This window comes from Onychomys torridus, chromosome 1, assembly GCF_903995425.1.
Source record: "Onychomys torridus chromosome 1, mOncTor1.1, whole genome shotgun sequence".
NCBI lineage: Eukaryota > Metazoa > Chordata > Mammalia > Rodentia > Cricetidae > Onychomys > Onychomys torridus.
In genome coordinates this window covers 100105241-100131555 of record NC_050443.1, presented here as the reverse complement: position 1 = coordinate 100131555, position 26315 = coordinate 100105241, and the positions used below count along the sequence as shown (strand labels likewise).

The 26315-nt window shown below is 41.5% G+C and overlaps 2 protein-coding genes across 3 annotated transcripts in view; one reads left to right on the top strand and one right to left on the bottom strand.

Annotated features, from left to right (window-relative positions):
• Positions 1-403: 403 nt before the first annotated feature.
• Dctn5 (dynactin subunit 5) lies at positions 404-18167 on the bottom strand. Of its 2 annotated transcripts, XR_004945661.1 has the most exons (7): positions 17985-18167; positions 16920-16988; positions 15502-15620; positions 9481-9592; positions 4566-4668; positions 580-734; positions 404-498 (listed from the first exon to the last, which is right to left on the bottom strand). XR_004945661.1 is itself a non-coding variant. In XM_036196516.1 (6 exons), the coding sequence occupies exons 1-6, from the start codon at positions 18030-18032 to the stop codon at positions 637-639; spliced, it is 549 nt and encodes a 182-aa protein (XP_036052409.1). In that variant the 5' UTR covers positions 18033-18166; the 3' UTR covers positions 404-636. The 2 variants fall into 2 exon arrangements, 1 of the variants encoding a protein (XP_036052409.1); XM_036196516.1 differs by having other exon boundaries at positions 404-734; positions 17985-18166.
• Positions 18168-18208: 41 nt separating this feature from the next.
• Palb2 (partner and localizer of BRCA2) overlaps positions 18209-26315 on the top strand; it is a 30110-nt gene continuing 22003 nt past the window's right edge. Inside the window, exons 1-4 of the mRNA XM_036196505.1 lie at positions 18209-18466; positions 21217-21276; positions 21709-21802; positions 22528-23955. Of these exons, the coding sequence (XP_036052398.1) occupies positions 18419-18466; positions 21217-21276; positions 21709-21802; positions 22528-23955 (1630 nt within the window). The 5' untranslated portion in view covers positions 18209-18418. The remainder of the gene's footprint in view (positions 18467-21216; positions 21277-21708; positions 21803-22527; positions 23956-26315) is intronic.

Here is a 26315-nt window from a genome sequence, read left to right as displayed (position 1 = left end):
TAGGACCTGGTTGTGAGCAACACCTGGGCCATGTGACCCCATGCAGGGAGGGTGCTCTTGCTCTGCAGGCCCATGCCAGCCAGGTTCCAGCCATGTGCAGGCCCACAGGGATGTAGTGTTGGGAACAGACCTTTCTGCCCTCCTCCGACAATGGTATGGTGACTGTAGACAGATTAGGTGAAAACAAGCAGATAAAGACAACTCCTCCAGATGTTCCCTTGTTAAAATTATTTTCTTTTAAAAAAGTTCATTATTTTATGTGAAGGGATGTTTGGCTGCATATATGTCTATACCACATGTATATTTGGTACCCAGGGAGGACAGACCCATCAGATCACCAGGAGCTGGAGTTATAGATGGTTGAAAGTGCCATGTGGGTGCTGGGTACTGAACCTGGGTCCTCTGGAAGAGCAGCCAGAACTCTTAACCACAGAGCCATCTCTCCAGCCTTCTTAATTAAATTCTTAAATGCTCAGAGCCTTGGAGTATTGAAAAATTCTAAATTAAAAAAAAAACAAGAATCAAGGAGAGTAGAAGTCATCAAAAACATGGTAGCTGTTGTAGTTACTGACCACTCACTTTATCTCCAAGTTCATCGTAGTAGAGTTCAAAAGAATTCAATATATAAAGCAGAGATTAGACTTGTGTTAGGGGCAGAAACTTCTGGTAATAGCTCTTGGTGACATCAATCATCAGCTCCTGTGTGCACTCTGGGAGCTCCCCTGAGAAGAGACCTAGGGAAAGAGAGACCAGGTCAAGCAAGGGAGCCAGGAGGTCTGTAGCCCTACCCTTTGTGAAAAGCTTACAATTTCTGGGATCTACTGCAAGGATCTAACTGTGAGGTCCCTTTATCTTGAGATTGATAAGACTGTTGGCTACTGACATCTTCTGAAAGGTCTGAGTTTGTGTTTGGGAAACAAACACCACAGCTCTCCAAATGAAGAAACAAATTCCAGGTGGAGGAGGTCAGAACAAGCTCACGAGATAAAAAAAAAAAAGAGAGAGAAGGCACCTGGGACTGCTCTGAGCATCATTCCACAAAAGGGTTTCTACCCCAGGATTCCAGTGTGAGCCCCACTGAGCAGTCTTATCCTCATCCCTGAGGCAAGAACTATCTTGCCATTCCTACAGTGAAACTCACTTCAGCACAATAAAACCAAAGCAACGATACTAGGTGCAGATGAATCAAAGGAGGACAACAAACAGTCCATGATGGAATAAGCATGGTTAAGAATTTCACTCCTGGGCTGGAGAGATGGCTCAGAGGTTAAGAGCACTACATGTTCTTCCAAAGGTCCTGAGTTCAATTCCCAGCAACCACATGGTGGCTCACAACCATCTGTAATGAAATCTGGTGCCCTCTTCTGGTGTGCAGGGATATGTGCAGACAGAACACTGTATACATAATAAATAAATAAATCTTAAAAAAAAAAAAAAAAAAAAAGGAATTTCACTCCTCACTGGGTGTGGTGGCACACGCCTTTAGTCCTAGCACTCAGGAGGCAGAGGCAGGCAGATCTCTATGAGTTCAAGGCCAGCCTGGTCTACACTATGAGTTCCAGGACAGCCAGGGCTACACAGGGAAACCCTGCCTAGAAAAACAAAAAGAAAAAGAAAAGAGTTTCTGAAACAGTAGGAGTACTCTGTGCTACCATCTCCACTCACACAGATTTTGTTTGGTTTTTTGGTTGTTTTGGTTTGAGACGGGTTTTCTCAGTGATGTCCTTGAACTTACTCTGTAGTTTTGTTTTTTGGGTTTTCTTGATGTGCATTGGTGTTTTGCATACATTCTTCTGTGTAAAGGAGTTGGATCCCCTGGAACTGGAGTCACAGACAATTGTGTGCTGCCATGTAGGTGCTGGGAATTGAACCTGGGTCCTCTGGAAGAACAGCCAGTGCTCTTAACTGATCAGCCATCTCTCCAGCCCCATCATGCAGATGTTTTGAAGGATACTTTAAAAATAGCTAGCAAAGGGCTAGAGAGATGCCTTGGCAGTTAAGAACACTGACTGTTCTTGCAGAAGTCCAAGGTTTCGATCCCAGTACCCACATGGCAGTTAACAACCACCTGTAACTCTAGGTCTGGGTGCTGTATGCATGTTGTATAGAGATATGTGCAGGCAAAGACACATACACATAAAATAAAAATAGCCAGCAAAGTTTTCAATGATCATATCCTGTGGCCCATAAGTCAGCTTCTAAGAATGTATGCCAGAGATAACTGTGCCCAATTGCACAATACATGTAAAAGAGTGTCAAGACAGAAGTTTCTAATAGTGCCCAGGTACAACTGCTAATTGTATCCATCATTATACTATGGGACTGATTCAATGCTTTGTGGTAAGTCTACCTATGCAGTGTGCAAAACCTGTAACCCTTGAGAGGAATGATGTAGTTCTCTATATACTACCTAAAAAGCTGCCCAAGGTATATTGCTAAATAACTGATAGTTTCTGAACAGTACAAAGTAATAGAGAGCTTGATTTCATTTATATAGGTGCCGTTTCAAATACCTACATTTTCCATTCAAACATTTAAGTGCACATATTTTATACATTTATACAAAATGTATTGAGTATATGTAAAACAAACAAAAAACAACAACAAAAACCCCTCATAAAATTCTCATAGACACTCTTTAATTAAAAAGTGCATGTTAGGCCTACAAATACGTTTAAACTTCACAGTATTTTTGATTTGTTTTGTTTGTTTGAGCCAGGGTTTCTATGCAGTCCTGGCTGTCCTGGAACTCACCATGTACAACAGGCTGGCCTCAAGCTCATAGAGATCTGCCTGCCTCTGCCTCCTGAGTGTTGGAACTAAAGACATGTGCTACCACAACTGGCTCAATTTTTTTTTTTTAATGTGTATGGATATTTTGCCTGCATGTATGTTTGTGTACCATGTGCATGCCTGGTGCCCAAGAAGTCAGAAGAGGGCTTTGGATCCTCTGGAAGTGGGTTTATGGATGGCTGTGAATTATGTGGGTGTTTCTGCAAGAAAAAAAAGTGCTCTTAAAAGCTTAGCCGTCTCTCTAGCCCTTAAACTTCACAGTATTTAATCTTTAATCACAGTAATAATTAGACAATTTTAAAAATTCAGAGATACCTCATAAAATTCCCACTTGTAGCTGTTCCTTAAACATCAGCTTTCAAGCTTCCAGTGTCATGTCCAGCAGCCATGATGGGCTATGACTTCAATTAGTGCATTATCTGCCTGTCTACAGTAGCATCAGCCCTCACAGCTTCTGATCAGGATTTATCCTGCTTTCCATTTCTTTTTGCTTCAGGTGCAATTTTATCTCATGTAGCTCTCACAAATGTGTCAGATTCCCTGCAGGCCCATGTGTCTGAATTCAAAGATGGAAGTGCCAATAAAGTACCCTAATGTCTGGCATTTATTTGTGAAACTACTCAAAAGAAACACCCTGTCATGGTGCAAGAAGCTTTGGACTCTAAATAAGGGGTCTTTGACACTGAAGACACGCACCTTCCAGTCTTAGTTCCCTCATATACAGAGACCTGGATGGTCCCATGCAGATGGGCCTTTTCAAAAGTAGTCATTATTATTTCCATCTGAAATACCAGGATGGTTCCTTGTCTTCTGACATTAGTGTTCCATGAACATAAGAAGTTAGTACTAAGGAACTTGAATAAGTTAAAAAGATGAGGCACAGGTCTCTCTAAAGAGGTTTTTTTCTTTCACCTTTGTCTAGTCAGAGCCCAGGCCAAGAAAGAAATGCTTCTTTGACCTTACCATGCACTGAGGGCAGATTGGTTCCATAGCAACCTTTTTTTCTTCAATGTTATTTATTTATGTGTATGGGTGTTTTGTCTGCATGTATGTCTGTTTACCTTGTGTGTGCCTGGAGATTGCAGAGGCCAGAAAAGGTAGGTGAATCCCCTGGAACTAGGGTTAAAGTTGAGCTGCTGGGAATTGAACCCAGGTCCTGTGGAAGAGCATCTAGTGCTCTTAACCACTGAGCCACCTCTCCAGTCCCTGTAGCAACCTTCTTGAGGGGAAACCCTTGAGAGGTGTTTGAGAATGTCTCCGCCATGTGTGGATCTAAGACTTTCTCCTATCCCACAAGTAACACATTTTAAATCACTCTACTATGAGGTCAGCATTTAACACCTGCTGTCTTCCAGCTTGGGTCTCATTTCCTTTTTGTTTCTGATAATTTCCTTTTTTCCTTGTAAATCTAGTTATTCATTCCAAACACAGCTTGTTCACTGGGTATAGTGGTGCATGCCTTTTATCTCAGAACCAGAAGGCACATGCAGGTAGATCTCTTTGAGTTCAAGGGCAGCCTAGGCTACATAATGAATTCTCTTTGAGTTTAAGGGCAGCCTAGTCTACATAGTGAATTCCAGACCAGCCGAGGCTACATAGTGAGACCCCATCACAAAAAACAAATACTACCCATACCAAAAGCAACTTATTTATATGACTTTTCTAGGTGTTTTGTTGCTAAATCACATATCAGAGTTAGAAGTCACATGGATTACTTTAGTAATGGAGAACAATTTGAAGGAGGCTGAAACAGACATTGACATCAACATTACCTGGGCAGCCTGAGAAGACAGTGAATGGTGGGACCACAGTTTCTGGAGGTAATACTGTATTGTCAAGAATTTTGCAGCAGTCTTTCAAGACACACCGGCGCCCCTGAAATTAAAATCTTATTAATAGGAACTGAGCAAGACATGGAGTAAAGCTTGTTTAGTATTCTGTGTGGAAGGCTTTTCTATATTTTCTCTGTTCATTGTATTTTTATGACAGTGTCTCATTGTAGCCCTACTTGGCCTGGAATTTGCTCTATAGACCAGGCTGGCCTCGAACGCAGACATCTGTCTGCTTCTACCTCTGGAGTGCTAGGATTAATGCCCAGTACCACCACACCCAAGCATTCATGGTATCTTGTAATAGCAAGGGAGCCAAGGACAATGACAGGGTGTTTGGTTGAAATTACATACTTCAACTAGAATCCGACAAGGAGTCAAGGGTGAGTGTGTGTATGCACAGGTACACTCGAGGGAGGGTTGTACGCTACAGATAGTACAGGTTGTCTTAGGCATTAGACAACACGAGGCAAACCTTTGACTTGTGAGAGTCCCATTTTTCTCTGTTGTTTTGATGCCTTGTCTTCTGGTAACAGGACTCTTTTTGCAATGGGCACTACCCCCCCCATCTTGGTCCACATGTTTACTTCTAGCTCACATACAGATTCCATGCTTGACCAGTGACTGGTTTGAGGAAGTGGCATATGAGCCAACTTAGTCTAGTGAACCTCAAGCTTGAGTTTCTGATGGGACGACAGGGAAATGGAGCACTTTCCAGTAGAGTTCCCAGAAGACAGGACGGATGCCAACAGCATCTTATCATTGCCAGGAAGAGACCTCCACAGGAAGGAGAAAAGGGATGAAGGCTTGTTTTCATGGTATCAGATGAACCTTTGGATCACGTGGACATGAAATTAGGATCTACATCTGGACTCTCAGTTTATATTAGCTAATCTAATACATCTGGTTAGGCACCTCCCAGGTTAAGGACTACTCTGTTCTCTGTACAAATTTTCTTTCTTTCTTTCTTCTTCTTCTTCTTCTTTTTTATTTTTGTTGTCGTTCTTTTTTTAATTTTTATTTTTCGAGACAAGGTTTCTGTGTGTAACCCTGTAGACCAGGCTGGCTTCAAACTCACAGAGATCCACCTGCCTCTGCCTCCTAAGTACTGGGATTAAAGGCATGCCCCACCACTACTGGGCCCTGACAAATTTTCTTGAGTAGAAGTTATTAGTCAATTTTTTTTTTTCTACAGGAGATAGCTATTTGAATATTTGGACTAAACCTTATGTTTAACTTTATGCAGTGTTACCATTTTTTTAATTCTTCCATAATCCACAGCATTTTAAAGGTGAGCGATATGGCATGGGAAAACTCATTTATTTGTTAGGTTAAGGGAAAAGCTATATACACTGTTTAAACCTATGCCTTAGGTTACTCACCAAGCAACGCTTACTCTTTTTTTCTTGTTTGTTTTGCTTTGGTTTTTTTGTTTGTTTGTTTGGTTGGTTGGTTGGTTTTTTTTTTACCAGAGGATCGAACCCAGGGCCTCTCTACCACTGAGCTAAATCCCCAACCTCTGCTTTGTTTTTCAAGACAGTGTTTCTCTGTGTGGCCCTGGCTATCCTGGAACACACTCTGTAGACCAGTCCGACCTCGAACTCAAGAGGTCCGCCTGCCTCTGCCTCCTGAGTGCTGGGATTAAATGCCTGTGCCAACACTGCCCAGCTCAAAGTTTCACTCTTTATTAACTATTTTTTAAATTGTGTGTGTTAGAGTGCTCATCTATGCATGCCCATGTGGAGGTCACAAGTTTTTTTTTTTTTTTAAATCAGGAAAGTGGTAATTTTCAACCTTATTTTTTGAGACAGGATTTTTTTTGTTTTTGTTTTTGTTTTTCGAGACAGGGTTTCTCTGTGTAGTCTTGGTGCCTTTCCTGGAACTCACTCTGTAGCCCAGGCTGGCCTCGAACTCACAGAGAGCTCTTAACTGCTGAGCCATGTCTCCGGCTTCCCTAAATAAATTTTTTAAAAAGCTTCTACTTTAATTTCAGCACTCAGGAAGCACAAGCAAACAAGTCTCTGTAAGTTCCAGGTCAGCCTGGTCTACAGAGTTCCAAGCCAGCTACTAAGGAGACACTGTCTCAAAACAAAAACAAAAACAAAACCCAGGGAGCTACAGAGATGGCTCAATTGTTAAGAGCACTGGATTCTCTGCCAGAGGACTCAGATTTGATTCCCAGGACCCACAAGGTGGCTCACAACAGTCTGAAACTCTAGTTCTAGCAAATCTGACATCCTCTTCTGACCTCTGCAGTCACCTAGTCATCCAATGCATAAATAATCATGCAGACAAAATATTCATACACATAAAATATATATACGCTTTTTAGAGAGAGGGTTTCTCTGTGTAACAGCCCTGACTGTCCTGGAACTTGCTTTGTAGACCAGGCTGGCCTCAAACTCAGAGATCCACCTGTCTCTACCCACCTCCTCTCCCCCAGTACTGGGATTAAAGACAAACACCACCACACCCAGCTAAATTAAAAAAAAAAAAAAAGAAGAGAAGAGAAGAGAAAGGAAGAAGGAAAGAGGGAGGGAGGGAGAGAGAGAGAGAAAGAGAGAGAGAGAGAAACAAACAAACAAAGAAAAAGAAAAGCTTCTATCTACAAGGTCTGAGTTTCTTTCATAAACGGTTAAGCTGCTTCCAGCTGGCAACAGTTGGTGTGCGTGACTCTGAAGCAGAGCACTGGCTGTTTACATTTCTACATTGTCAGCCAGATATTTTTCATCAGATTGTCTTATCTCATTTCTCTTATCTGTGTTTTTATTAGGACACAGGCAAACTTTCAAGCCCTAGTAAACACAGCTTTAAGGAGCTGACTTAGTGGGTAAGGCAAATGATCTGAGATTAAGTTTCTAGCACCCATATAAAAGTTGGGCATAGTGGCACATGCCTGTAACCCCAGTGCTGGAGAAAGGTGGAGACAGTGCTAGGGGCTCATTGGTCAGGTAATCTAGCTAGAACATTGAGTTCTAGGCTCAGTGAAAGATCCTGTCTCAAGCCAGGCAGTGGTGGCGCTCACCTTTAATCCCAGCACTTGGGAGGCAGAGGCAGGCGGATCTCGCTCTGTACATCAGGCTGGCCTCGAACTCACAGAGATCCTTCTGGCTCTGCCTCCCAAGTGCTAGGATTAAAGGTGTGCACCACCACCTGGCGAATGCCGATAGTTTTAAGACATGAGTGGATTGGGAATAGCTAAGGATATGGTAAAAGGCTTCTTCATTCTTCCTCTTAGAAGGAATCAGGAACTGTGGCTATGTAGCTCATGTTACAGCAACCTGGACAATTTTAGCAAGCCAAATTAACATCACTGAGCTTTGGTTTCTTCACCTTGGAAGCAGGCTATAAAGCCAAACCAGCAGCAATACCACCAATCCAGTAACAAGCATAAAGCTGACAGCACTGTCATGCCTAGGATATTGACTGTTAGCTTTTCCTTCTGGCATTATGACAATTCTGATTTATACCTTCACACAGAAAGCTGTCACTAGACGATCACACAGGACACTCTAGGAAAGTCTATGTGCCATGGAGGCAGTTAGGCTTTAGCTCTGAGAGTCTACAATTAATTCTAAAAGACTCTAAAGTCTAAAAAGACTTTCAAATGTGTCAAGGGTTAACAAGTACTGCTCACACTGAACAATGAAGAGGTCAGTAAGTGATATTCTGAAAAGAGGTACAAAAAGCAGAGTATCTAGCCAGGAATGGTGGTGCAGGTCTATAACCCAGCGCTTTGAAGGCTGGGACAGCAGGGGCACAAGTTTAAGGCCAGTCTAGGCCATACCAAGTTCAGGTTAGTCCAACCAACTTAGCCAGTCTCGGTCTTAAAATTAAAAAAATATATATGTTTTAAGTGTTAGAAATGGAGCTCAGGACAAAATGCATGCCTGGCATACACAAGGCCCTGGGTTCAATTTCTGACAGTAGTTTGTAATTAACCAGTATGTAATAACTGTTGTATTTGTAAGTTAGAGTATGGTATTTCAGTACATAATATGTGGCGATCAAATCAAGGCAATTGGAATTTTGATTGTCTCATCACATCATGTTTCGAGCCTTCAAATGCCTGTCTTCAGGCTCAGCACTATACAATAAGTTGTTGTCAACTGTGGCCTCTCTACTAGAACGTCTTCCTTACAGCTGTATTTTAGCGCCCGTATTCAATTTCCTTCTATTCTTCCTTTAATCACCCTCTCCTTTCTTCTACTTGAGATCAACTTTTTAATCATTTCCTTTCTTTAACACGAAACTGAACAAAAACTTTGTCTCTACACATACTGAAGAGTTCCTTTGCAGTTAGAGTATGTGCAGACAGGGTCTCTATTGCTCTGGTGCTTACCAAGTAGGCTGGCTGGCCAGACCTGCCTCCCCAGTGCTGGGGTTAGAAGAGTGTGACACCGCATCTGGCTCTTTACAAGGTTCTAGGGATCAAACTCAGGTTCTCATTCTTGCATGATTGGTGCTTTACCAACTGAGCTATCTTCTTAGTCCCAGGAGCCCCATACATATATGTATAGCCCCATATTTAATATCATATGGAAGAGGTTCAATAAAGGCTAGCCATTATTACTTGGTTTTACTCTGCGTGTGTGTTGGTGTATTTGCAGTGCTGAAGAATCAAATCCCAAGCCTCGTACAAGCTACATAAACACTCTACCAGTGAGCTACATCCCTAGCCCACTGGCCATTATTATTAATGCTTGGAAAAATAACTCCAAATCCAGTAAGAAAAACCTAACCTCAGGAAACTGGAAATGACTTCTCCCCCTGTTATAGGGACAGAGTCCCAGAGATGGGGTGGGGAGAGGAAGACAGAGGAAATGATGCTGCTTAGTCGAGTGAGTCATATACTCACAATTACACAGTTCTTCCCAACGTGAACGTAAGAACCAATCTGAGCAGCGTTGACCACACAGTCTTCCTCAATAAAGACATGGTCCCCAATATGTAGAGGAAAGAATGCAACACTAAAAAGGAGAAGAAGACAAACAAGAAAAGGTCAAGGTGATGGAGTTTGGGTTAGGGCTGCAGATCACAATCTCAACATTTATTTACTTACAGATAGACTCTTTTCTTCTGCTTTCTGAGAAGGATCTCTCTTTGGAGTCCTGACTATCCTAGAACTTGATATGTAGAACAGGCTGGACTCAAACTCATTGAGATCCTCTTGCCTCTGTCTCTCATGCTCTGGAATTATAGGCATTTGTCACCAGGTCCTACCTTTACAGACAGATTCTTTCTATGTAGCCCAGGCTATGTCACATAGCCCAAGATGGTCTCCAACATCTGATACTCCAGATTCAGCTTCCTGAGCAGAGAATTACAGGCATGTACTATATATACCCTCAGTTTTTGTCATGTTAATAGGACTATTCCTTGCAAGGAAAGAATCCTCAGGCCACTGAAATTCCAAATGTTAAAACCAAGTTATCATGCTAATAACTCAGAATCAGAGTTTCTGGATTGTAAAAGGAAAAGGTAAGGCAGAAGTAGGATCTTCAAAGCAAATTAAAATGATTGGGTACTGACCCATCCCTGCTTTCTTTGACAAAGCTCACAGACATGTTTAATAATCTGTTTACAGGACTGACAAGTTCATAGGCTATCAGTTTTGGTGCTCAACACATAACCAAGAACAATAGCAGCAACCAAAAACAAACAAACAAAAAAACCTGGGGGGCTAGGGGAAAGAACAAGGTTTCATGTAGCTCACCTGGCCTTCAATTTGCTATGGAGCAGATGACCTTGAACATCTGATCCTCCTGCCTCTGAACTAGAGCTGTGTGCCACTACACCCTCCCTGTTCATGCAGTGCTGGGACTGAACCTAGGACCTGTATTATGCTAAACAAGTACTCTACATTTTCAGATCTTATAAAAAAAAAAAAATGGGCTGGAGAGATGTCTCAGAGGTTAAGAGCACTAACTGCTCTTCCAGAGGTCCTGAGTTCAATTCCCAGCAACCACATGGTGGCTCACAACCATCTGTAACGAGATCTGGTGTCCTCTTCTGGCCTGCAGTCATACCTGCTGTATACATAATAAATAAATAAATCTTTAAAAAAAAATCATTTTAGTGCTCATCATTCTTAAACATCAACACTCTATCATATTTATTGAGTTTCTACTGTGTGCCAGACTCTTGGCTAGGAACTGAGGATAGAATGTAAGCAAAACAGATTTGTTGCATGAGGAGTATACAATCAAGAAAAGCCAAGAGCTTAGAATTTTGTATTCTTAAAATTGGTTTAAATGTTTCTTGTTTTTTTTTTTTCCCCTCAGAGTGGGAATAACTCATTACCAACAATCCCTTCATAGGAGAAAGAAAACACTTTTAACAAGCCAACTTCTAGTAAAAAACAATTGGAGTCAGAGTCAATGCTGTTTAAATTTCCAGAGTTATTAGTCATCTATTGTATAAAGGATGTGCTCTTCTCTTGATTGTATAATTAATGTCTAAATAAATGTTTAATTTTCATAGTAAATGAACTAAAAGAACAAAATTCATGATTTTAAACTATATATTGGGTATGCTCTTGACTGTTTATCATTATTAAAAATTTGGCTCTGCTCTTTAAGTTGTTTTCTAGAAAGTCTTAGGTAAATTCTATGAAAATGGAACACTTGAAACAGCATGGGTTGTTATGTTATTAGAGAATGTGGTTACTAAGGTGAAAGCTCATGGAAAATGATCACTTGCTGAGTGAGAGCTTACAGAAGCTGTTTTTCTGCTGAATGGAATGCAGGTGGGTTGTTTGGCCCTCACTGTTAATAATGACAAGTTGCATTAACATGCTGCTTGAGATCCATTTAAAAAAAAGAGATCTTCCTTTTAAAACTTTATAAAAATGCTCCATAATGTTGCCTCAAGTTACCTCTTAGAAACCTATAGAGATTGTTTTTAATGCTTTTATAGATGGCTTATGTAAAAAGGACTATGCAAATAAATGCTGGGGGTAAAGTTGCTCAATTGTTATTACTCCCATAATTTTAAAGACAAAGCAACTCCAATTATAGGACAGAAGATTTTAAAGGTACTAAAAAGAAAGTATTTTGACAAACTGTCATAAATGATAAGAGGCCAAATCTAAAATTGCAAGTAAATGGCATTCAAATTTCAGGCCTCCTAGACACTAAAGTTGATGTATCTGTAGTTTTTCAAAAATCTTAAAATCCCAATTGACCTTTACAAAAGGTCTCCACTCAATTTGTAAGCATTAGAACCTTATGTCAAGCAAAAGAGAGTGGATTAAATGTATAGGGCCTAAAAGAAAAACAAGAAATGTTAAATAGCCCAGTTTTATGTCAATATTTTGTAAAAATTAACCACTAGAAGTGTTATGTAAACAATTTCCTCAGTTCATTAGCTATCATTATATGGATGATATTTTATTGGCTGCTTCTGATACAGATACCTTAGAAAAAATGTTAAATGTGGTACAGAAAATTTTACCCTGTTGGGGATTACAAATTTCTCCTGAAAATAATACAAAGAGGAGATGCTCTTAGTTATTTAGGTTATAAATTAAGTAAACAGAGAATTCAGCCACAAAAGGTACAGATGAGGAGAGATCAGTTGCACACTCTTAATGATTTTAAAAGAATATTGGGTGATATTAGTTGGCTGCATCATACAAGTGGTTTGTCTACTCAAGAATTAATTAATTTGTTTCAGATTTTGCAAGGTGGCACAGATTAAACAGTCCAAGACAATTGACAACTGAGGCGGAAAGGAATTGGCTCAAGTAGAGCAAAAGCTGCAAAATGCCCATGTGGATCGACGAGATCTCACAAAAAGGCTGACCCCGCAGCTAGAGAGCCTAGCTATCCTAAAGGTACTCTGTGTCTTCAGTCCATGGACCCGTATGGACCCACATCCGTACAATAACAGCCAGGTGTGGTGGCTCACACCTTTAATCCCAGCACTTCGGAGGCAGAGGAAGGCAGACCTCTGTGCACTCAAGGCTAGCCTGGTCTCATAGATTTCTGTGAGTTCCAGGACAGCCATAGCTACGTAGTGAAAGCCTGTCTGGGGGCAGGGAGAGGAGATTATATTTAAGTCAAGACTAAATAGGATTTATCAGGCTTCCTTCAGACATATAACATCATTCTATTCTCTACAATTCCTCAAATATTACTGACAATGTTTCTATAATAGCATTTATCACACCATGTTTTTTTGTTAAAAAAAACTTGTGTGTGTGTGTGGGGGGGGGGGGGGTTCTGGCCAGAAGAGAGCAGTAGATTCCTTGGAGCCAGAGATAAAGGCCACCAAATGTGGATGCTGGGATCTGAGCCTGATCCTCTGACAGAGCAGTAAGCACTCTTAACCACTGAGCCTTCTCTCCAGACCCTGTCCATATTTTAAATCTGTGGCCTAGGTAAGATATAAAGTAGCTGTTTGCTCATTAACTCTTTCTAGCCCTGTTCTACAAGAATATTTTGTCAGTCATCCTATCTATTCTCCAAGACTCAAGATTTATTTGAACTTTGTTAACTTTGAGTATTTTAAGTTTCTTCCTCTTGTACAACAATGAATTCCTTGATCACATGGCAGTCTACAGCACACTCTCTTAAACTTTTTCTATTCCTAACACCTCTTTACCCAAGAAATTGTTTTTTATGTGAACCCAGATATGCAAGTATACAGAATAGGTTTTCTAGTGAAATGTTCAAGCTGAGTATGGTAGCATACACCTATAGCCCAGCACTTAGGTGGTTGAGGGAAGAAAATTAAGGAGGTCAAGACCAGTCTGAGCTACACTAGACCTACTTCAAACAAACACACACACACAAAAATATTTACTGATCATTAAGAGCCCATGGCCATACCAGTCTGTATATGTCTAATATCATTATAAATCATAAAGAAATTTATTTTAAAACAATACTTTGGCATACATATAACTTTACCATAATTAAAGACAAAAAACAAATGTGCATGTTGTAGTGTGTTCATTTATTTTTACATAAAGAATGAAGTCTTTCCTAGGTTTCTGATAACGCAAAACAGAGCATCTTCTCTGCTATTCAGAGCTGACTGATATTCTAATTTTATAATTAACAATGCTGAGAAAGCCACTTTGCATAAATACTTAGTACAAAATGGCAGGTATGTTTAGAGCTATTTCAGGAACTACTGGAAAAAACTGTCTGAATCTGAAGTCAAAATACATTGACCAATTTTTTTCTTTTCTTTTCTTTTTTTTTTTGGAGCTGAGGGTCGAACCCAGGGCCTTGCGCTTGCACACTCTACCACTGAGCTAAATCCCCCAGCCCCAATTTTTTTCTTTTAATGAAACTGAAGTCAGCAACTCAAACAGCAATTTTTAAAACCCAACAATCTTTTTTAAAAAAAGATTTGTTCTCTGTGAGTTTGAGGCCAGCCTATTCTACAGAGTGAGATCCAGGACAGGCACCAAAACTACAGAGAAACTCTGTCTTAAAAAACAAAACAAAACAAAACAAAAACCAAAAAAACAAAAAGGATTTGTTTATATGTGTATTTGTTTGCATGCATTTATGTACAGGCACACCAAAGTCCAAGGAGGCCAGAAGAAAGTCCCTTAGAACTAGAAAAATAGGCAGCTATAAGCCACACTGGTCCTTTGCAAGAGCAGTGGTACTCTTAACTGCTGAGCCATCTCTCCTGCCTCAAAACCCAGCATTCTAATATAAAATGCAAAGATATACTAATTTTTTTACTTACATGTTAAGGGATGACCATAGGAAAATATTAAAAGTTTATTTTCAGTAATTAGACTATTATGTTTCTCTAATAGCAGCAAACTTAGTGTACTGGCTAGTTTTGTGTGTCAACTTGACACAAGTTAGTCATCAAAGAGGAAGGAGCCTCAGTTGAAGAAATGTCTCCATGAGATCCAGCTGTAAGGGATTTTCTCAATTAGTAACCAATGGGGTAGGCCCAACCTTTGGGGGGCCGTGCCATCACTAGGCTGGTGGTCCTGGAGTCTATAAAAAGCAGGCTGAGCAAGCATGGGAACCAAGCCAGAAGCAGCGTCCCTCCATGGCCTCTGCATTATTAACTTCTGCCTCCAGGATCCTGATCTGTTTGAGTTCCTGTCCTGACTTCCTTCAGTGATGAGCAGCAATGGAAGTGTAAACCACACAAACCCTTTCCTCCCCAACTTGCTTTTTGGTCATGGTGCTTCATTACAGCAATAGGAACCCTAACTAAGACACTTAGTATGTACAGTAAAGACACAGAACTTATAACACACAGTAGGTCAAACCAGAGCAGAAGTGTTTCAGGCAGCATTCATTGGGGTGGCTTGTATGACTTCATGCTCAGTGCAATGCACCATGGTGTGTGCAAAACTGAGGCTGCAGTCACGTCATGATACACCATGGGCAAGTACTACCAGAAACTTTGGATTCATTATATATTTCATCTGGAATTAATTTTTGGTTGTTGCATATTCAGAAACCTTTCATTGTGGACAATTTTTTCATAGCCTTCCACATTCAGTTATGAATATAGGATAATGACCCATAGTTTAAGAAACTACAGGCTACATCAGTTCTGAGAATTCTTTAATTTTAAATTAAAAATCTAAATTTCTTAGCATTGTCTGATTCTGGTACGACATGCAAGAGGAAAATCCACCTTCACCTTTTACTCATGCTTTACTATTTATGTTTTATTTCTCTATTCCTCACAAGGACCATTCTACTTCTGACAATCAACTATGAACAAGGTTACAACCACCCAGAGTGGTGTGCATTATTGTGAACACTTACTCAGAGCCCCACCAACCAGGATAGACCTCATTACACATCTAAACACTTGGACCTGTACAGTATCACCAGGAACAGTATGGAGCTTGGGACTGGAAACAGGAAATTAAATCACATACCCTTTACTGAATTTCTTGAATGGAGGCCTTATGACACTACGGCTCTTTACAACACAGTGCCGTCCGACTCTCACATTTGCCAGATCTCCGCGGATGATACAGTCATTCATTACAATGGTCTACAAAGCAAAACACATTTAAAAATTACCGGTGTAGCCGAAAAGGAACATAAAGAGATAATGAGCAGGACATTGAGCATCATCAAATGTTCTATAGGAGGGTAACTGTATGGTGAAAGGAGAACTGGCTTTGGGTTGACTGCAACACAACATAAGCTTTGATCTTAATACTCCACGATCTTAAGGACTCACTGAGTGAAGAGAATGCTCAAGGTAGACCAGTAACATATCTGTTTAGAGCAGTGGTTCTCATTCAACCTTCCTAATGCTGTGACCCTTTAATACAGTTCCTCATGTGGTGAGCCCCAACCATAAAATTATTACGTTGCTACTTTATAACTCTAATTTGTTACTGTTATGAATCATAAGGTAAAGATCTAATTTGCGACCCACAGGTTGAGAACTACGTGTTTAGAGTCACTTAGATTCATCTGAAGTCCTCCGAGCCTTGAAGACTTGGTCAGAGACTGTCCTATCCGCTTCCACACAGGCTGTGCCACCACATTTCCAGATCCTTTTGAAAAAAAGTCAGAAGCTCTGGTAATACAGGACTGTATTCTCAGTCAGTAATAACCACTGTCAGCATACGTTGGTCATATATTCCCCACTTACTTTGTTTTGAGACAGGGTCTTTCTTATTAGGTCCCTGAGAATGATCTGGAGCTCACTATGTAGTCAAAAGTAACCTGGAACTAGATGTGATCATCCTGTTTCATCGGCCAAAGTGCTGAGATTACAGGCAAGCATCTCCCTGACTTCTATTTTAAAATAGTTTATTGCCTCTTTAGGTTTTGTGTCCAGTAGTCCTGGGCACAATATAACACAGCAGAAAAATGTGCCATTGTATTCTGTTCAGGCACAAAAGGATTCTGTTCCTCCCCCACTCCAACACTTTTTATGCATAATATTTAATGTAAATACTATCTAAACAGGATATTGAAGAAAACGACAAAAAAAGTTTACGTTCTGTTCAAGTGAAATTTCCTCCCTTCATCTAGCTGCCTGTGCCCCTTTGTCTACTGTGCCCTCCTCTTCCACATCTCATGTATTACACTGCTCTCCCCTCCCTTCTTCCTTAAAATGTCTCTATTCCCCACCCAATAGGTCTCCTTCTAATTTCCTAGCTTCTCCACATTGATCATTTTTATGCATTCAATAAATTTACTTTGGAGAAAAAATAAACCAAAGAAAAGAGAACTGGAAATGTACAACAAATTGGAGACACAGTGTCATTTTATACTAATTGCTAATGTGATGACAAGCAAAGGTATGCACTCTGGTACTGCCTGTGTACTTTACCTTGCCATTGAGAACGATGTTCTGGCTTCCGCACAAAACAGACTGGCGACTAACTTTGTTCCCAGATGCCTAAAAGCAAACAGAAATCTGGGGTGAAAAAGCTGAGACTTCTGGGATACCATTTCCATCAAGAAAGCTTGCATTTCAAAGAAAATTACTTTAAATGGAGTGCAGTCTAAAATGGAATGAGAGCTGAGTGTAGTACTGCATCCCTACTGTCCCAGCTTGGGGCAGGATGATTATGAATTTGGAGTTAGTATGGACTACAAAATGAGACTCCATCACAAAAACAAATTAGAGAAGGAAGAGAGAGAGTAGGAAGGGGTGGGAAGGCCGGGGGTGTAACTTAATAAGAGTGCTTAGTACCCCAAAACATGTAAAAGGGACTGAATCCAATATTTCAAAAGGGCAAGGGTGGACTAGAAACTCAAAGTTCAAGAAATGGACTCAGGATTTGTATCTACTGACCAATGTGCATTCAAACCCCAGTTCTACACTCCGACTTCACAGCTCTAAATGAGGAAAATGACTTTCCCAAGACCACAGAGTTGTAAGGAAATACAGGAAAAAAAAAATAACCCTAACAGTGGCACTTGCTTGTTTCCAGCATTTTACACATATAATCATGAGTTGACGATTAGAAACAACTTTTTAGTACGGTAATATATTGTAAAATATTTGTAAGAGGGCCTGAAGCCTGAAACTGTAATTAATATCAGGATCAATAGACTGTATTGTGTATTCCGGAACACACTATCTCTACAGGGAAAGTAGGTGTATGTGTATACGCGCGCACAAACACACACACACATATGCATACAGAGAGAGAGAGGGAAGGGATGGGGGGCGGACGAGCGGAGGGAAGGAGGAGAGAGCCTAATTCATGCATGCACGGACTAAATCACAAAATCAGAGGAAACACGAAGCGTCTGTACGTCATCCCCAAGGTACAGACTGAGGGAGCAGGGGCGGATGAAGCAGGGACAGGAGGAGCGGAGCGGCCGGGCCGTCCTGTCCTCCAGGGGCCGCTGGGCTGTCAGGGGAACAAGGTCTGCACACGCTCACCGTCTCGATGTACTCGGACTTGTTGTACAGCTGCTCGCCCAATTCCATGGCTGCCTCCTCCTCTTCGAGCCTCAGGGCCCTGTCAGTCGTTCAAGCCTACAGTGATTCCAGCTACTTCCGGCTGCCTCTCCACTTCCGCTATCCGCGTCCTCGATTCCCATGACTCTCATCGACTGCTCGGCTCTCCTCTAGGCAGCCCCACGCCGTCGCACGGAGGTCTCCAGCTGCGCATGCGCAGCGCGAGCGGCGGCTTTAATTGGCCCGAGTGGGTAGCGCGCGGGATCCGAGTGGCCCGTCTAGTCACGCGCTGAGGCTAGGCTAGGTCCTGCTTCCTTCCCGGGATTCCTTCTGGGCCCAGGAAGGTCTGGCAGGGTCCCCGTGACCACAGGCCCGAGGCTGGCGACGACTGCTCCCTGCGTTCGGCTTCCATCCGGATGGAAGAGCCTCCCGGGAAGCCCCTCAGCTGTGCGGAGAAGGAAAAGGTGCCCGGGTTGCGGGAAGGGTGACCCAGGGCTCTAACCCCGCGTCGTAGGACCTCAAGCCTGGTCCCTGAATCCGGGGGAGGCAGTGTCCTCCGACGTACCCCTTAGGAGAAGTCATTGAGACTAGCGCGCTGCTCACGTGGCGGAGCTTAAAATGCAAATTGACAGCACGTGACTTCTAATGACATTGCATAAATATTAGTTGTAAAACTTTAAATGTAGGTAAACCTAAAGCCCCACCACACCCTCCGCCTCTCCCACCCTACCCCTGCCCACTCACGTAAGTCGTTCAACATTCTTGTACTTAACATTTTCGTGTTTGTATATTGGGTCTTGACCTCCAGAAGTAATAGGTATATTTTGGAGAGGGAGGTGTTCATAATGTATGCTCCGGTTGGTTCTGCAACTTCTGTTTTTCTCCGTGTTTAAGACCCATGTTAGAACAGGACGACAGGAAGACTAATATAAATACTACATATAATGAATTGGTATTATGTATGTTTGTGCATGTAAATTTAATATACTAGGCTATAGTTTAGAAGTGCTCTCATTTCTTTAGGGTTCAATGTATTACTCTTCTGCAAGACTTAAAGATTGCAAGTTCTTGTGCTAACCGTGCAAAATTAGAATCCACATTGATTTGTCCTCCAATCCTGTCTTTCCTTCTATCGGTGGTAAAGATCATTTACAAATAAACAAGATAAGTCCCACATATTGATAAGATTGAGGACAAGACAACAGAGGTTGAGAGCACAGACTCTAGGACAGTGGTTCTCAACCTTCCTAATGCAGCGATGCTTTAATATAGTTCTTCATGTTGTTGTGACCCCCAACCATGAAACTTTCATTGCTATTTCATAACTGTAATTTTGCTACTGTTATGGATCATAATGTAAATATCTGTGTTTTCCGGTGGCCTTAGGCCACCCCTGTGAAAGGACTGTGCCATCACCCAGAGGTCTCCATGCACAAGTTAGGAGCAGCTGCTCTAGGCCCTTCTTATGGGAGTTTAAATGGAGCGGTTATAAATTGCAGTTTTCTGGAGAAACTGCTTATTCTGTGTTCATTTTACATATCTATAAAATGAAGATGATTATATCTATCTGTTAGAATTATTGTGAGTGCTAATTGAGTTAATGGAAATTAAAGTCACAAAAGATCTTAAAACCAACTGAAACACATATGAAAGTATCAGCAGTTTTTATTATTGTGTGACAGAAAATGAATGGGGACTGGGGTGACTTTAATGCAGAAGTACTGTAGTCCACAAAATGCCCTGGAAACGCCTTTAATCCCATCACTTGGAGGCAGAGCCAGGTGGATCTCTGTGAGTTCGAGGCCAGCCTGGTCTACAGAGTGAGATCCAGGATGGGCACTAAAACTACACAGAGAAACCCTGTCTTGGGGGGCGGGGAGAGATAGACAGGGTGTCTATCCCAATCTCATCTTGGACTTACTAGGTAGCTAAGGATGCCCTAGACTCCTGATCCTCCTCTCTACCTCCCAAGTGCTGGGATTACAGGTGTGCACCACCAGAACTGGGTTTATGCAGGGCTGAGACTCAAAGCCAGGGCTCTGTACATGCTCGATGAGCACTCTACCAAGTGAAACTCATCTCCAGCCTCTTTGTTTTGTTTTAAAAGGAATACACTAAGGGTAGAAATCCTATAATTGTCTGAAGGATGAATACCAGTTTAAAGGTTCCTATAGGGCAGAAAGATAAGGGTGGCTTGCTACTGAGAGAATATTTCTAACCACAGAAGCCAAGGAGACAAAGACTCTAAGCTCTGAGAGACTAATAATTTGGCATAATACAGTTAAATTTGTTTACAAAAGCGGTGTGTAATGCCAGTCATGCACCTAGCTGGGAACTCAGCAGTGACAGCCCTACCTCTTCACTGGCTTCCTTCTGCAGCATCTCTTCAAAGATACGAACCCGTCCCACCACGAAGCTTTCCTACTTGTGCTGCCTAAGATAACTACACATGCCCTGTTTCCCAAAGCTTAGTTCCTTCCTTCAGCTCTAGGTCCCCCAGAACTGCCTCTAAGACTACACTCCTTGAAGTAGTACCTTCAGGGAGCTAGTTGCTCATATCACTCAGGTTAATCTAAGTATTTATTACCATGTGAAATCTTATCTGTTGTCTTGCATATTTTGTATCCCTTACTACAAGTAAATTGTCTTAACCACCTTGTACCTTAAGCACCAGGGATAGATATCTGACACTGTGTGTATCACTGGGGTGGGGGGGGGGGGTGGTTACTACTGTAAGTTCCTGTGCCGTTAATAGATAAAAAGCATTTATTGGTTGGTTGACTGTGGTAACAGCCCCTCCCTGTTTCTCAAAGTGATGGGAAGACAGAAGAAAATGGACAGCATAGTGTATGGTATAGTAAATTTTGAGAAGAGCACAGAGGAATGGGGGAGTGTCTAAGCTGGGTTTGAGCAAGAACCTAGCAGTCTACCCTGGGGAAGTAGCCCTGCAAAATGAATCCATAGGAATTGTGAAAGGGATGAATTGCTCCAGGTGACCGAAACCATCATGCAGAGGTCCTGAGAGAGCTTGATACTTTGTAGGAACTATGAAAAGGTCTTATTGGGGAAACTGCCCTCCTGTACTGAGTCTTGCCGAGGGATGCTGCTGAGCACCGCACACTGCCATATGCCATCTCAGGCCTGCTAAGTACCACATCCCTTTCCTCTGGTTCCACCTTTCCACTGCTCAAAATTGTTAATGTTTTTCTTCTAGTTGAAGGAAAAGTTAGCATTTTTGAAAAAGGAATACAGCAAGACACTTGCTCGTCTTAAGGTGAGTGAATCCTATTCTGTCAAATTAAGGTGTTGCACAAACTGTAAAACAGTTGTTTTGGTTTGGTGTTTGGTTTTGAAACAGGCCCTCACTGTGTAGTCAGGCCATTGTGGACTTAAACGCATAAACCTGGGGCCACACAAGATGGCTCAGAGGGTCAAGTCACCCACTGCCATGCTCGACAAAGTGAGCTCAATACCCAGGACCAACGTGGTATAGAGAAAGTTGTCTCCTGACCTCCACTAACGTGCTAAGGCACACACACACATACACAATAAATAAAATATAATAAATAAACCCACAGTCCTGCCTTGGCCTTCTGGATGCTAGGATTACAGGTGTGTATCATCACACCTAAAGGTAAGAAAGGTTCTTGACAGTAACACAGCGTTAAGGAAAATTGATGTCTTGGGCTGCTTTTGTTTTCTCTAGCGTGCCAAAAGAGCTGAGAAGGTTAAGAACTCTGAGAAAGCAGTAGAAGATTGTGTGCCCCATCAGGAAACCTCCCCACAGCTAAGCCGCTCTGGTAAATTAGCCTGTTCACTTACACTTGCTTTGTATTCATTCCCCAACTGGCTGATGTTATCTTTTCACAGCCTATGGATAATAAGTAGTAGACTTCTTAAATAATAAAAAATTCATGCTACACAATTCAAACGATACCCTGTGTCTTAGGTTGGATTGTCTATTTAGTTGCTCTTTTCCTCCTCAAATTTTAGGAACTATAGTCAATGTTTTAGTATTAGAAAAATGACTTTTTAACTCTTAATTATTTTAAAATTTATTTTTAGTTTTTATTTGTTTGTTTTTGTTTTTTGTTTTTGGCTTTTCGAGACAGAATTTCTCTGTAGCTTTGGAGCCTGTCCTTGGACTCACTCTGTAGATGAGACTGGCCTTGAACTCACAGATATCCACCTATCTCTGTCTTCTGAGTGCTGGGATTAAAGGCATGCACTACCACTGGCCCTAGTTAAGATTTTTTAATTGGCATCTTGCCACATAGCCCTAGATGGCCTGGTACTTACAATGTTTCCAACGCTGGTTTCATACTCATGGTAGTCTTTCTGCTTCAGCCTCAGTAGTAGTGCTTGGATTGCGTGGGCCGCCATGCCCAGTGCCACTTTTTATCTGTAAAGGTAATGCTACATGAATGGCTATGTGTATGTTTCTGTGTGAGTCTGTCTTTGATGCTCTTGCGACTATCTGGGAGTGGACTTATTGAGTCTCATATATACATACTTTCCCCCTCAGAACCTATAAACGAAGGCTTTCCTTGTGACACATTACAAATCAACCATCTTGATGAGGAAACTGGAGAAAACATCACTGTGATACTTGGTGTTGAACCTCAGTCCTTTAACCATAAAAATGGCCAAGAAGAAGAAGTGTTATACACGCAAAGAACAGGTGACGTCCAGGAACAGGTTTTGCATGGTTTCAGCAGCCCTGGTAGTAAGAAAGGGCAGAATGCACTGCCTGGGAGAACAAAGGAGCAGTGGAAGAAGACACCTATTTCACAGGAGAAAGAGTCTCTCCTTGACCTTAGTTCTCTCAGACTCCCTGGCCAGCAACAAAAGACACAGGAAGCAACCAGCAGCAAAAGTCCTAGGTCCCCAATAACTGAAAAGACGCATCGTTTAAGTCTGAAGTCTAAACCTCCTGGTCCTCCATCCCTTGATACAGAAATTGATGGAGAGGTTTTATTAATTTCACCATCTAGCAAATCAGAACAGGATATTGATACACTTGTAAGAGGAAATAATGTCTCCATGAAGATGATAGTTCCTTCATGTACTGTGTCAGACAGCAATCATAGTCAACACCTTGAACATACACCTCCTAACAGTAACTGCAAAATTACTGTTCACGGCCCAGCTTCATCCATAAACCTGGAGGCACAAGGCAGAAAAATGACTATAGTTACAGATAACTCAGTAGTAAATAAAGCTGTGAATGCCAGTGGTCAGCTGCCAGGAAGTCCTAATTCAGAGGCAAGGAATTCATGTTCTCTAAATGATCTCACTCACAGTAATTTACCAGCAGGTACTACCCACAACGTTAAGTCTTTAAAATCAGGTCCCATTGTTGATGGTAAAAATGAGACACTTGAGGAAGACGAAGTTCTAGGGCCACCTAAGAACAGCCCAGCAGCAGTTTCCCCTCCCTCCACAGAAAGCCAAATGCATTCTTGTACAATGCTTGAAGGCCTTTTGTTTCCTGCAGAATATTATGTTAGAACTACCCGTCGGATGTCAGACTGTCAGAGAAAAATAGCTCTGGAAGCTGTAATTCACAGTCACTTGGGTATCAAGAAGAAGGGGCTTAAAAATAAAAGTAAAGCAACTAAGAACGTAGTCCTCTCCGGTGAAGAAACTGACCAAAGTGAAAGTAGTGTGTTGGACACAGGCACAGAACAGTCCAGCTCAGAAAGTCCCTCTCAGGAACTAATCTCGTCAGCTGAGGTCAGCTCTCCCACAGGACCTGCGGAGGCTGTCAGTCAGTCCAGGAAAGCCACTACACAGCTACCTGGTAGAGGACACAGAGGAAGGCGAAAATCAGGCCGAGTCTCCACACCGGCCTGCCAGCTGCTTTTCCCTCCTTGCAGAACAATGGGTGTTAACATGTCCAAGGGCAAATTCACCAAGCATAAGTGTCCAAATGGAAAAGTGATTATTCATGGTAAGAAGAAAGTTGAATTGGGTTGTGTTTGATGATGGTTAATATGACAGCTAATCATCACTGTGTATGAGATACTTGGAAATGTTGTATACTATTAACTTACTGAATCATCACTGCCCTATGCAAAGTAGAACATTTTTATCTCCACTTTCTTTCTTTCTTTCTTTCTTTTTTTTGTTTTTGTTGTTGTTGTTGTTGTTGGTTTTGGTTTTGTTTTGTTTTTTTGTGACAGGGTTTCTCTGTGTAGCTTTGAGCCTTTCCTGGAACTCACTCTGTAGTCCAGGCTGGCCTCGAACTTACAGAGATCCTCCTGCCTCTGCCTCCCAAGTGCTGGGATTAAAGGCATGCGCCACCACCACCTGGCTTATCTCCACTTTCAATTGAGGAAAGTAAGGCAGGGAGAGGGAATGTTGACTTTAAATGGTAGAGCTAAGATTGAAACATGGCAGTGTGGCACCAGAGTTCAGTGGTATGTTTGAAACTTACACAGCAAACAAAACATACTGAGTACTTATCAAACTAATACCTGTTTAAGTACAGCACAGTCTTTCCATGGGTAGAATCTAAATAGAGGTGTTTTGAAGTAAAATGGAATATGTACTAGGTAAAACTACAGAAAAACTCCATTGTGATAGAAAGCCTGGGAACTTTTATGGATAATATAACTGTGGTAGATATAAGATTTTTGGAATAGTAAGCAAGAGTATAACAAGCTTCTTACTCATTTTCTCAGAAGCTAATCATACCTGGTAAGCAACAGAAAAACAAGATCACTACAGCTTTGAATGGGTAATGATAAAATACCTGCAAATTTAGATAGTGAATAGTTTGCTTGCCATTTTATCATCTATTTAGCTGTGGTGCAGCAGCAGCAGCCATAGACAATATGTAACTTACCATGTTCTCATAAAACTTTGTACATAAATAGGCAGCCATTGAACATAGACATTGGTTTGTAAGCTATAATTCATTCATTTAAGAATAGTAAGCATGGTTCTTTTCCTTATCTAAATCAACAATATAAAAAATTTTTTTTAAAAAGGCCACACACAACTGAGGTAGAGGCAGGCAGGTCTTGTGAGTGATAGACCATCCAGGGTTATATAGTGTGACCCTGTCTGAAAAAAGGTATGCACTCCAATAACAATCTAGAAACTTTTCATTTGGAGACAGAATCTCAGTATCTGGTCCAGACTGGCTTTGAACTCCTTCTGCCTTAGCTCCTGACTGCCGGACTACCTTGCCTAGTTAGACAATTTTTTTTTAAAACATATATAATTAGAAATGGTCTGTTGTGATCTTATTTTCCTTTATGTGTATGAGTGTTTGGCCTGCCTGTATGCCTGTATACAACCTGCATGCAGTGCCAGTGATGGCCAGAAGAAAGTACAGATGGTTGTGAGTCCCAGTGTGGATGCTGGAGTGCTCTTAACTGCTGAGCCATCTCTCCAGTCCCCTGCTATGGTTTTAGTAAACTGAGCTACATTTAAAACCTTTTTCTGTTTCCATTATCAAGTTTACTATTCATATGTGAAATTGGTATTACTAGAGATTTTTAAAAAGATTTATTTATTTATGTGTATACTATCCTGCCTGCATGTATGCCAGCACACCAGAAGAGGGCACCAGATCTCATCGTAGATGTGTTGAGCCATCTTGTGGTTGCTGGGAATTGAACTCAGGACCTCTAGAAGAGCAGCCAGTGCTCTTAACCTCTGAGCCATCTCTCCAGTCCCCTATTAGAGATGCTTTTAAAGCATCATTCATGACAAAGATAAAACAAAAAACCTGCGACAAAACCTTCTTTAAGGGCTGGAGAGATGGCTCAGCGGTTAAGAGCACTGGTTGTTCTTCCAGAGGTCCTGGGTTTGATTCCCAGTTACCACATGGTGGCTCACAACCATCTATAATGAGATCTGGTGCCCTCTTCTGGCCTGCAGGCATACATGCAGGCAGAACACTGTATATATAATAAATAAATCTTAAAAAAAAAAACCAAAACCCTTCTTTAATAACAATAAAAAATAACTAAGGATTTGGTGCTGCTTTATGTTTTTGGTTTGTCTTGATGGTCTTTTTGTCTTGTTTTTATTTTTAATTTGAGACAGTCTTTCTATGCAACCCTTGGCTATCCTGGCATTTGCTGTATGGATCAGACTACCCTGGAACTCATAAAAATTCCTTAGCTCTGCCTCCTGACTGCTGATACTAAAGGGTGTGCCGGCCTCTGCCTCTGTTGAGACTAAAGGCTTGTGTCACCATACTCAGCCTGGTGCTGCTTTTTTAAGGGGTCAGAGAAGAGATGTGTTTGTCATTTTGTTTATGTGTACACGTGTGGGTTTGTTTATATGACTGTAGTG

Coding starts and splice junctions, on each gene's coding strand:
- Dctn5 (XM_036196516.1), bottom strand. CDS start 18,032: ATGGAATTGGGCGAGCAGCTGTACAACAAGTCCGAGTACATCGAGACG. Junction 15,621..16,919: donor ACATCGTTCTCAATGGCAAG/GTAAAGTACACA, acceptor TTTGCTTTGTAG/ACCATTGTAATGAATGACTG. Junction 735..4,565: donor TGTCTTCTCAGGCTGCCCAG/GTAATGTTGATG, acceptor CTCTTTCCCTAG/GTCTCTTCTCAGGGGAGCTC.